Below are 12737 nucleotides of genomic sequence, written 5' to 3'. Positions count from 1 at the left end.
AATAATTAATTGGCATTTAGAAGTATGGGATCAGAGCCCTCTTTAAAGTGAATGACCCTGGGTTGTGTGTCTTCGCCCAGACCTATCTGTGTGTCTTAGAATGAATCATCTGTCTTGATTTCAGCCTAAGCTGTGACTAATGCTGTTGTTGAGTTGCTAAGTTGTGTTTGACTCTGCGACCCCATGAACTGTAGCCCACCAGGTTCCTCTGTCCATGGGATTTCCCAGGCAAGAATACTGGAATGGGTTGTCACTTCCTTCTCCAGGGGCTCTTCCTGACCCAGAGAAGCCATATATATATATATATATATATATATAAAATCATACATCAATGTGAATCAGTCATAATTATAATTATAAAATTATAATTATAAAATTATATAATTATAAAAGAAGAGAAGCGAAAGGCAAAGGAAAAAGGGAAAGATATACACAGCTGAATGCAGAGTTCCAAAGAACAGCAAGGAGAAATAAGAAAGCCTTCTTAAGTGAACAATGCAAAGAAATAGCAAAAAACATAGAATGGGTAAGATTAGAGATCTCTTTAGGAAAACTGGAGATACCAAGGGAACATTTTATGCAAAGATGGACACAATAAAGGACACAAACAGCAAGGTCCTAACAGAAGCAGAACAGATTAAAAAGAGGTGGCAAGAATACAAAGAAGAACTATACAAAAAAGATCTTAATGACCCAGATATCCACGACGGTGCAGTCACTCACTTAGAGCCAGACATCCTGAAGTGTGAACTCATGTGGGCCTTAGGAAGCATTACTATGAACAAAGCTAGTGAAGGTAATGGAATTCCTTCCAGCTGAGCTATTTCAAATCCTAAAAGAAGATGCTGTTAAAGTGCTGCACTCAATATATCAGCAAATTTGGAAAACTCAACAGTGACTACAGGACTGGAAAAGGTCAGTTTTCATTTCAATTCCAAAGAAAGTCAATGCCAAAGAATGTTCAAACCACTGTACAATTGCTCTCATTTCACATGCTAGCAAGGTAATGTTCAAAATCCTTCAAGCTAGGCTTCAACAGTACATGAACTAAGAACTTCCAGATGTATAAGGTAGATATAGAAAAGGCAAGGAACCAGAGATTACATTGCCGACATTTGTTGGATCATAGAAAAAGCAAGAGGGTTCCAGAAAAACATCTGTTTTATTTACAATGCTAAAGCCTTTGACTGTGTGGATCACAACAAACTGTAGAAAATTTTTAAAGAGATGGGAATGCCAAACCACCTTACCTGCCTCCTGAGACACCTGTATTCAGGTCAAGAAGCAACAGAACGGGACATGGAACAACGGACTGGTTCCAAATAGGGAAAGGAGTACGTCAAGGCTGTATATTGTCACCCTGCTTATTTAACCTATATGCAGAGTACATCATGCGAATGCTGGGCTGGATGAAGCACAAGCTGGAATCAAGATTGCCGGGAGAAATATCAATAACCTCAGATATGCAGATGACACCACTCTTATGGAAGAAAGCAAAGAGGAACTAAAGAGCCTGTTGATGAGGGTGAAAGAGGAGAGTGAAAAAGCTGGCTTAAAACTCAGCATTCAAAAACCTAAGATCATGGCATCCAGTCACATCACTTCATGGCAAATAGAAGGGGAAAAAGTGATAGCAGTGACAGACTTTATTTTCTTGGGCTCCAAAACCACTGCAGATGGTGACTGCAGCCACGAAATTAAAAGATGCTTGTTCCATGGAAGAGAAGCTATGACAAACCTAGACAGCATATTCAAAAGCAGAGACATCACTTTGCTGACAAAGGTCCATATAGTCAAAAAGCTATGGTTTTCCAGTAGTCATGTACGGATGTGAGAGTTGAATCATAAAGAAGACTGAGCGCCAAAGAATTGATGCTTTTCAACTATGGTGATGGAGAAGACTCTTGAGAGTTCCTTGGACAGCAAGGAGATCAAACTATTTAATCCTAAAGGAAATCAACCCTGAATATTCATTGGAAGGACTGATGCTGAAGCTGAAACTCCAATACTTTGGCCACATAATGAGAAGAACTGACTCATTGGAAAAGACCCTGATGCTGGGAAAGATTGAAGGCAGGAGAAGAAGGGAATGACAGAGGATAAGATGGTTGGATGGCATCACCGACTCAATGGACATGAGTTTGAGCAAACTCCGGGTGATGGTGAAGGACAGGGAAGCCTGGAATGCTGCAGTCCAAGAGATTGCAAAGAGTTGGACATGACTTAGCGACTGAACAACAACAATAATTAAGACTGGTTCACGTCAGTGTATGGCAGAGACCAACACAATACTGTAAAGCAATTATCCACCAAGGGAAAAAAATATGTTATATAAGTCTTAAGTGAATAAAGAAAAATGTTTAACTTTTAGTATTAACTATTAAAAACTTTCAAGTGAAAAAAGAATGAATGATGCCCCACAGTAGATTTTTGTAGCCTCAGTGCTGTGGTCCCGCCCATTAAGGTTTCCGTACTCAAAATTATTGAAACTACTGACTCTGTCCAAGCAAATGGTAGATATTTTTCTGTAACAGATTTGACTAATACATTCTGTTCAGTCTCTATTTCAAAAGTCTCTCAACTGTAGTTTGCCTTCACCTCCTAAGGTACATGATACACTTTACCTGGTTATCTATGGAGCACATCAACAGTCTTGCCATCGCACACAATCTTTGCAAAATGATCTTAACTGCATCCAGCTTTTTCCAGGGGCACAGATATGGCTTTATACTGACATCCTCTTCTGAGGCTACTCACTGCTGCTGCTGCTGCTGCTGCTGCTGTTGCTAAGTCGCTTCAGTCATGTCCGACTCTGTGCGACCCCATAGATGGAAGCCCACTAGGCTCCTCTGTCCCTGGGATTCTCCAGGCAAGAATACTAGAGTAGGTTGCCATTTCCTTCTCCAATGAATGAAAGTGAAAAGTGAAAGTGAAGTTGCTCAGTTGTGCCTGACTCTTAGCGACCCCATGGGCTGCAGCCTACTAGGCTCCTCCATCCATGGGATTTCCCAGGCAAGAGTACTGGAGTGGGGTACCATTGCCTTCTCCGAGGCTGTTCACTAGGCACATTTATTCAGGATGAACACAATCACATAGGGAGCTCAAAAAGGGGGCTAGGCCATTGCCTCACAAACAGTGCAAGACCCCACTACCTCTGTAAATTCCTGAAAATTATTTGGTAAACGGAGGACCCCTCCATACCTGACACTGTCAAGAAATAGTTACGAATTCTCAACTTCCAGTGTTAAAACAAGCCCAGTATCTTTTAGGCCTTTTGGGTTCTGGCGGTTACGTACTCCTTATTTACAATTTTTCCTTTAGCCCATTTATGCAATTATTTGCAAATCAGCCCACCTTGAATGGAGCCCCTTCCAACAAAGGCTCTAGATTCTGTCAAAATTGCAATACAACAGCCACTCTCATTAGTGCCCCTTGGCTAGACTCCTTTCACAAAGAGAAGCTTTAGCAACCTTTTGTCATGCCTCCTGGCTTCTCTGTCCATGGGATTTCCCAGACAGGAATACTGGAGTGGTTTGCCATTTCTTTTTCCAGGGCATCTTCCCTACCCAGGGATCAAACCCGTGTCTCCTGCTTGGCAGATGGATTCTTTACTGCTGAGCCACCTGGGAAGCCCTCAGGCCACAAAGAGTGCCATAATCAACTTCAGTTAAATGAAGTGTCATACACTTTTGTCATCACTCAAACATTGGGGTGAATTATCATGAAGAGTCTGACTTCGCTTTTTTATGTTTGCGGACAGCTTTTAGGCCTCAACCCTCCCTCTCCCCTTGTACCCCCTCATCTGGGAAAGCTAAGAAGAAAGCCTCAGTGCTTTCTCCCTTGGTGATGGCAAGAGTTTCAAACCACAAGCCCCCACCTGCACGCAGGAACTGTCACCACAGCCCCAACTCTGACTACAACTAAAATCCCCAGCCAGTCTTTCTTTGATCTCTCAAGCCATTTTTGGACCAACTCGGGAAGTCTGGCTGTTCTCCCCAGAAAGCTCCTTAATGGAATAGACATTTTCAAACCCTCTTACTGTGCATGTGATGTCATCAGTCTGGACATCTGGACCAAATTTGGGATGGAGGCTCACCCTACACGATGGTCACAACATATGTCTGCCATGTCTCCCCTCCTGGTCTCCAGGTAACTGCTGCAGCTGCAAACAACACAACCCCATCCTGGCATCCTAAGGATGAGGGCTCGTGGAAAAAGGTTTTCACTTTATTGGTCCTCTATCTAATCACAAAGGAAAATCTTTCCCTGAAACTCCCAGCAAATTTCCTGATATATCTCACTGACTAGCACAGGGTTACATGTCCACCCCTAAGTCAATCACAAGACCCTGCCCAGGGTTCATACGCCACTGACTAAGCAATGTAGAGGTTCTGTTAGCAAGGAAGAAAGTAGGGTTTGCTGTCCTAGGAATGTTGACACTGTCCATTTTCAGATATGTAGGATTTTTGCAAATGGGTCAGTATATTTATACAATATTAACTTGCACACTATTTTTCTGATTGGCTATTAGCTTTATCAGCTTCACAAAATGAACTGGGGAGCTGCCCATGTTTTTCTATGGTGTGGAATATATATCTTTAACTTACAATATGCATCTTTAATATACTTTTAAGAGTTATTATACTCCTTCATATATAATACAAGAATCTCACAACAAGGAATTGTTCTTGGATATGAACCAAAAGTAACATATAAATGTTGGTCCAATCTCTTTGCAGCTATATTTATAAATGAGATGGGTCAATAGTAATCTTTTTGGTACTATATTTTTGTCATCAGATATTATATAATAATGGCTATACAAAATGATCTGGGGGAGTTTTTCATATTTTTCTATGGTTGAAATGGCATACATCATAATTACCTGGTTGTCGCAAAGAGTCAAACACGACTGAGCAACTGAACTGAACTGAACTGAAAGGTTAAATAGGAATTAACACAGAATCATTTTTGTGCTTTTAATAACTGACTATACTATAACTGTGTATTTATAAATTGGAGTGCCCTGAGACTCAGTCCTCTATTTTCTATTCTCCTCTCTTCCTAGGAGATCTCATTCAAGTCCTTGGTTATTAAGTACCATCGATTTCTTCCGTGTGCTCCAAACCTGTATATCCCAGAAGGCCTGCTTGATATCTCTAGTCTGGTCACTAAAAGACATCACAAACCACATCTCTGAAACAATTGCTCAAACTTAAAAACTAGGGGTCATCCTTGTCTCCTTTTTTTCCTCTTAATCTTTACAACCCCCATCCAAACAATCTATAATATCTCTCAATTTTACTTTCAAAAAGTGACTCTATATGCGTTCAATAGCTACAAGTTAAGGGAAGAAAAATGTATGGATCTTAAGTTTAAGAGAGATGTCTAGGTTGGGAATACTTCGACTTGTGGTGGATGCAAGTAGTATTTTAAAGTATAGAGAGGCTTCTCTGGTGGTCCCGTGGTTAAGACTGTGCACTTCCACTGCAGGTGATGTGGATTTGATCTCTGGTCAGAGAACTAAGATCCCACATAAGATCCCATATGCCCCACAGTGTGGCCAAAAATAACAATAAAATAAAATAAATTAGAAAAAATAAAATTGTGCAATTGGGCCAAGATGGCAGAGTAGAAAGACCCTGAGCTCATCTCCTCTCACAGGCACATCAAAATTACAATGATTTAACAGCACACCTATCAGTGAAAAAACCCAGAACCTACAAGAAAAGATAATCTACAACTAAAGATATAAATAAGAAATCACAACAAGAGGGGTATGAAGGGTGAAGTCCAATATAGTCAAGTCTCATCCCCCTAAGTGGTGACCCACAAAAGGGAGAATAATTATAACTGCAAAGGTTCTCCCCAAAGAGTGAGAGGTCTGAGCCCAACATTGGACACCCCAGTCCAGGGGTCCTGCATGGGGAAAGATGATTCCCTAGAAGGTTTGGCTTTGAAGGCCAGCTGCGCTCAATTTCCAAAGACAAAGAGGACTGGAGGAAATAGACTCCACTCTTAAAGTGTGCACCCAAATCTTATATGCTCCGGGACCCAGGGCAGAAGCACTAATTTGAAAGAAGCCTTGGTCAGACCTACCTGCTGATCTGGATAATCTCCTGGAGAGACAAGAGGCAACTATATCTCACCCTGGGGACACAGACACTGGTGGCAGCCATTTCCGAGAGCTCTTTCTACCATGTGGACGCTGGTGCTGGCAAGCACCATTTTGGAATCCTCCCTCTAGCTTATTAGCTTCAGGACCCAGCCCCACTCATGCCCAACAGCCCATAGGCACCAGTACTGGGATACCTCTGGCCAAGCAACTAACTGTGAGGGGGCACAGCCCTATGCACTAGCAGACAGGTTGCCTTAAGATCCTCTGAGCCCACAGCCACCCTTAGACTAGGCCCTGTCCATGAGAGGGCCCAGAAACAGGCCCCACACACCAGTGCACATGTAATAGATCAGGGACCATCAGGTTCCTGTGGCCAAAGATAGTGGGACACAGCTCTAGCCAACAGTGGGCAGACACCAGCCCCAGAATCCCAGGCCCTGCCCAGCAGCAAGCCTGTTCTAGACTTTCCCTCCAGCATGCGGACACTAGCTCCATGAAAATCACAGCCCCCCAACCTATGTACCCAAGTCACACACCAGCAGGCCAGCTCCAGCCCTAGTACTAGATGGGCCCAGGCCCTGCCCACCAGCAAGCCTCCTCTAGCCTCAAGACAAGCCTCACCCCTCACAGGTGAACACCAGCCCCAGGAAAACCATAGTCCTGAAGCCTACAGACCCAGATCAATCACCATCAGGATACAACCAGCACTAGAATCGACTGGGCCCTGGTCCCACCCACAAGCAGGTCAATATAAGCTTCAAGACACTCTGGGTCTTGCTGCCAGCTGTGTCAGGAACCAATTCTGGGACCCCCCCACCCCCCCCACTCCCCCCCCATCCCCCCACTCCCTCCCCCCCCAGCCAAGGCCCTGTAGACAGATCCCAGGACCTGGCTTTACCTACCAACAGACTGGCACTAGATCTGGCTAGTAAACAAATGGGACCTGCTGCTGCTGCTGCTGCTAAGTCGCTTCAGTCGTGTCCGGCTCTGTGCGACCCCATAGATGGAAGCCCACCAGGCTCCCCCGTCCCTGGGATTCTCCAGGCAAGAACACTGGGGTGGGTTGCCATTTCCTTCTCCAAAGAATTAAAGTGAAAAGTGAAAGGGAAGTCGCTCAGTCGTGTCAGACTCTTAGCGACCCCATGGACTGCAGCCCACCAGGCTCCTCCATCCACGGGATTCTCCAGGCAAGAACACTGGAGTGGGGTGCCATTTCCTTCTCCAAAGAATTAAAGTGAAAAGTGAAAGGGAAGTCGCTCAGTCGTGTCAGACTCTTAGCGACCCCATGGACTGCAGCCCACCAGGCTCCTCCATCCACGGGATTCTCCAGGCAAGAGTACTGGAGTGGGGTGCCACTGCCTTCTCCAAATGGGACCTAATTAAATTTAAAAACTTTTGCACAGCAAAGGAAATCATTGACAAAATGAAAAGACAGGCTACTGAATGGGAGAAAATATTTGCAAATGATATGATCAATAAGGGGTTAATATCCAAAATATATAAATAGCTCATACAACTCAACATCAAAAAACAACCCATTCAAAAAATAGGCATAAGACCTAAATAGTTTCTCCAGAGATGACATATAGGTGGCAAACAGACACATGAAAGGATGCTCAACAGTGCTCATCATCAGAGAAATGTAAATCAAAACCATGAGCTACCACCTCACACCTGTCAGAATGGCCATTGTCAAAAAGGCCACAAATAAGAATGTGGAGGAAAGGGAACTGCGGTACATTGTTAGTGGGAATGTAAATTGGTGCAGCTACTATGGAAAATAGTATGGATGTTTCTCCAAAAACTAAAAATAGAACTACCAAACGATCCAGCAATTCCATTTCTTGGTATATATCCAAAGAAAATGAAAACACTAATTCAAAAATTGACATGCACCTCAATGTTCATAGCAGCATTACCTACAATTATTTACAATAGCCAAGATATGGAAGCAACCTAAGTGTCCGTCAACAGACAAACTGATAAAGAAGATCTGAGCTACACACACACACACACACACACACAATGGAATACTACACAGCCAGAAGAAAGAATGAAATTCTGTCATCTGCAACAACGTAGGTGGACCTGGAGGACAGTATGCTTAGTAAAATCAGTCAGAGAAAGTAAAATACTGTATATTGTCATTTATATCTAAAAAACCTGAAAACTAAGACAAGATAGTCAATGTAAAAAAAAGAAATAGATTCACAGATACAGACAACAAACTAGTGATTACCAGTGGTGAGAGGGAAGGGGGAAAGGCAAGATAGGAGTAGGGGATTAAGACGTACCAATTATTATGTATAAAATAAATAAGCTACAAGGATATATTTATTGTACAGCACAGGGAACATAGCCAATATTTTATAACCATAAATGGAATATAATCTATAAAAATGTTGAAGGACTATGTTATATACCTGAAACTAATATCATATTATAAATCAACTCTCTCTCTACATATATGTGCATATATATAACCAGACAGGATCTGGGGCTGCAACTGGGCATAGACTGTTAAAACTATCACCCCACCATTACCACTATTATGACTTCTATTAGCAGCAACTATGTAATCATTGTAATAAGAATTAACATATTCTAAACATTTTCATCTTCACAACCTTATAAGGTAGATCCTACCTATATTCCCATTTTACAGCTGATGGGGTTGAAGTCCAGAGAAAATAAAATAACAGTATAGGAGTGAATAAGCTCATTCAAGGAGAACATATAGAATGAAGAGGAGGGGTCTGAAGACAAAACTGGGAAAATACTAACTTTGGAGCCGTGGGCAGAGAAGAACAAACAGTTGAAAGAAACAGAAAGATAAGCCAGAGGGACAGGAGGAGCATCAGAAGAATTTGATGTCACAGAAAGCAAGATAGGATAGAGTGAGTGCCAAGGAGGGAATGGTCAAAAGACTCAAAGCCTACTGAAAAAAATCACATAAAAACTATCAAAGTATCCACTTGCTTTTGTAGTGAGATAGTGACTATTGGTGACCTTATCAGAGATTTTTCACTAAAGTTTTTGTAGGGTGAAAACCAAAGTGCAGCAGGTTGAACGGTAAAGGGAGCATCGCGAAGTGGACCTAGGATGGACTATTCTAATGAGAAGAAAGAAAGTCCAGGACGCAGGTTAGAGGGAGGAAATTATTCCAAGCACATAGGGAACCTGAACAGGCTTACTGTCTGGGAGAAAAATACCCAGTAGCACAGGGGTGCTGCAGCCCGGCTGAGATGCAGGAAATACGGGGGGTGGGGGGAGGGGTGGGAAGACGAAGTGAAGTCCCTGAAAAAAAGGAATAGGAGGAACTGGGATCTAGAGCTTGAAGATAGGGTTCAGCAAGGAAAACCAAGGGGCTTCATGGCTCAACCACTTGATTTTGACTAGCCGAAGTCCAAGGCTGTCTGCTTTAGGATTAGGGAAGAGTATAGACAGCTTGAAACCTTGTAGAAAATGTGAGATAACGGCTGACGTAAAGCGAGAGGGCGCTGAACCAAAAGACCCCACCCCAACCGCCGACCCCCGCGCCCGGCCCACTGAAATGACTCCCAGATTCGAAATTCTTTAGTATCCAGGTGCTTTAGAATCTCTTGGGAACGCGAATTCACTGTGCGGCACACTGCAGTCACTAGCCAGCCCGCCCTGTAGGGGGCGGTGTGCCAAGGCAGGTGCATCGGCGGTGGATCCAGGAACAGGCGCCCCACTTCCCGTCCTACAGGAGGCGCCATGCCGAGGACGGGGGTTCCCACCATGCCTTGCAGCCTCACTCGAAGCCCACAGTTTGATGCGTCACGCGGTGTGAGGCCTCACACCACTCTTCGTTAGGGGACTCGTGGGTGTGAGGGGAAGGAGGCGAAAGAGGCCAGGACTGAGCTAGGGCTGAAGGAGGACTGAGTGAGGAGCCGAGAGGCGGATCGGTTTAGCGGCCATCTCTCACCAGAGCTGCTGCATCTCCGCAGACTAGGCCGCGGAGGTCATGGCCTTGGACGGCGAAGATCCCAGGAGCGGTTTTCGCCACAGAGACGTAGTTACATTCATCAACCAAGAAGTACTCAGTAACGGCGGCGGCCCAGATTTCTACATGACCTACCGCTCGCGGCCCTGGAATGAGATCGAGGACGAGCTGCAGTCCGTCTTGGCCGACATACATGTACCTCTCAACCTCAAGAGGGCCTGTGCCTGGAGCGCGCTGGCCTTGAGCGTGCGGGTGGCCACGAGGCAGCGAGAGCAGCAGGCCCGCCGCGTCCAGCGGCTGCAGGAGCAGGTGGAGGAGCGCGAGACGGCCACCTGGGCCCTGGCCTCGCAGCTGCAGCGTCTGCGCGAGGAGCGTAAGCAGGTGATCATGCAGTTGCGCCGCACGCGCCAAGACCTGCAACAGGCGCTGAGCGAGCGCGAGGCCCTGCGCGGGCAGCTGCTGCAGGCCCAGAGAGCAGTGAGCTCTCGATCCCCGCAGCTCCGGGCTGACACGTGGCCCGTGACCGCTGAGGAGCGCAACAAGTTGCTGGTCGCGACCTCGCAGCGAAGGCGGCTGGAGGCCCAGAGGGAGGAGGCGCAGTATGCTTTGGCAGGCGGTGTGCAGTACGTGCAGGGGGCCCAGGGTCCCTGGGCCCAGGTTGCTCAACCCCCAGCTCCCATGCCATGCCCCAGGCACATGCCATACTCCATGCCATTCCCATACCCACCACCTCCCCCACCTAGGGTACTCTCAGAAGCCGAAGGAGCCGCCGCCACAGCAGCAGCATACCCGGCCCCCCAGATGCCTGCTCCGGTGATGTGTGCACCTGCTATGTGGCCTGTAGTTGTGTCCCAGGAAGAGGTAGCCCTGCCGTGGTACCAGAGGATCGAAGGCCAAGGGGAAGGTCCCCACTTCGGAAACCCCGTGGGGCACTTCCAAGTTGACCCAATGTATCAACAATCTCAGGATCGGATGCCCAGGACTCCAGATGGTAAGAAAGCCTTTGAACCCTAGGAAGAGGGATCCTCAGGAGGAGGGATTGGGACTGCCTAAGGTACAGAATGGGATTAACTTTTCCTGATGTTTGGCTTGCGATGAATGCAAAAAATCTAGATACTAACTGAGGTGGGAAGTCTTGCCCCAAAGAAGCTCCTCACTGGATTCAGGGATGTAGAAAAAGAATGGAGACATATTCTAAAGAGAAATCAATTTCTGGAGGTCCCCTTCTGATAAAAAAATTTTATTTACATCATAGAAAATTTGAAAATCCATAAAACAAAAATTTTCATTATCCTACCAATGACCCATAACCATTTTAACACAACAATATGTTTCTACATATGGATCTCTTCCCCTACTTTCATATTATACATGTATACATGTATATATGTGTATTGTTTCAAAGAAAGATGAGATTCTAATGAATATGTTAATTTTTAAAGGAAAATTTCTCCAATGGCATTTAAATTCACAGGTGGTAGACTTGATGGCTGCTACCGATTGGTTGACACCTTAAGGTATATGGGCTGATGTGATTAAACATTCGTTTTCTCCTTCCTATATTCTTCTTAGCCCCTCTCTCCCATGATACCAGGTCTTTGGCTGAGAATAACTGTGCTTTTAGAACATAAGATACGTTTTATTCTAGGAACACTGCTTTTCCTTGAGAATACTATCGTTATGCTGTATACTGCAGCCATGTTCATATTTGTTCCTTGATTTGTTTTTATAACATTCATTGGTTTGGGCCTGTTCTTTGTGTCTCTAAACTCCAGGATCTTCATCTGAGGCTGAAGGAAGTCCAGCTCCCTATGTGTGAATCACCACGAAATGCCCTTCCAGCTCTCAGCAGCCTTCGCCTCAGTGAGATCTCAGCTGGCTGGAGCAGAAAAAAAGAATGAAGAATCAGAGGAAAGAAGACATTCTGACACACATCTTGTAACAAGGGAGGGCAGACAAGATTTTGTTAAGCTTAATGAATGACAAAGTTTCAAAGAGGGGTGGGAGTGTAGTAGTAAATTTTAGGGATTTAGCAGGTTTGTCAAATTGCATTCATTAATTCATTGAACAAGCAGTTATTGCCTAGCATGTACTAGTAATTACTACTGTATGTTGTTATCTGGTGCACACATTTTAACTCAATTGGATGCAAGAGGCTACATGACAGGAGAGAGCCTAATTTGGCATATCAATTATATCAGGTATGACTTCTTTGCCTTACATATAGTGTGGCCTTTAAGTAAATCCAATTGAAATAAAGTCAAGATTCATTTCTACAATTCTGGGAGCAAAATCAGACTTTCATGGAAGAATTTGAATGACTGAACTGTTCATCACATTAATCCCAGTGGAAATAAATGAGCAGGGGCATATATGGGGAATGTAGCCTCACAAAAGTACAAGCAGTACTTTTCTCATACTCCTGCTGATTCCCCCCTGAGAAGGGCAACTTTTCCTGGTTTTCTAAAAGACCACTGGGTTGTCTTGCTACACACTTAAGCCCTCAGCCTCAGGCTGCTCCCATCCCAAGCCCTTTTTCAGTCAAGAGTAGATGAAGAATAACATGTATTTTCTAGGACAGGCATTGTGCTATGAACTGTGCTTTCTTGAACTAAATTAAAAATAGAACTGGACTGGGATAGGCACTCTTGA

General features: G+C 44.6%; 2 protein-coding genes across 12 annotated transcripts in view; both read left to right on the top strand.

The window, feature by feature from the left end:
- ATP1B4 (ATPase Na+/K+ transporting family member beta 4) overlaps positions 1-5225 on the top strand; it is a 39880-nt gene extending 34655 nt beyond the window's left edge. For all 11 annotated transcript variants that reach the window (XM_086389712.1, XM_086389705.1, XM_086389716.1 and 8 more), the window contains one exon: positions 5069-5225. In XM_086389712.1, coding sequence (XP_086245838.1) covers positions 5069-5097 — 29 coding nt within the window. In that variant the 3' untranslated portion in view covers positions 5098-5225. The remainder of the gene's footprint in view (positions 1-5068) is intronic.
- A 4495-nt stretch (positions 5226-9720) lies between these two features.
- LOC147341517 (testis-expressed protein 13D-like) lies at positions 9721-12737 on the top strand. The gene is made up of 2 exons (XM_086389721.1): positions 9721-11076; positions 11861-12737. The coding sequence occupies exons 1-2, from the start codon at positions 10107-10109 to the stop codon at positions 11902-11904; spliced, it is 1014 nt and encodes a 337-aa protein (XP_086245847.1). The 5' UTR covers positions 9721-10106; the 3' UTR covers positions 11905-12737.

The sequence above is a fragment of the Bos grunniens genome, chromosome X, assembly GCF_055505025.1.
Source record: "Bos grunniens cultivar Pamir isolate PY7600 chromosome X, Bosgru_T2T1.0, whole genome shotgun sequence".
Taxonomy (NCBI): domain Eukaryota; kingdom Metazoa; phylum Chordata; class Mammalia; order Artiodactyla; family Bovidae; genus Bos; species Bos grunniens.
The sequence above is the reverse complement of the archived record's forward strand: the minus strand, read 5'-3'. Positions and strand labels throughout refer to the sequence as shown.

Excerpts from the sequence above, each read along its gene's own strand:
- LOC147341517 (XM_086389721.1), top strand. The coding sequence starts at position 10,107 with ATGGCCTTGGACGGCGAAGATCCCAGGAGCGGTTTTCGCCACAGAGAC. Across the intron at positions 11,077-11,860 it reads GATGCCCAGGACTCCAGATG|GATCTTCATCTGAGGCTGAA; the intron begins GTAAGAAAGCCT and ends TCTAAACTCCAG.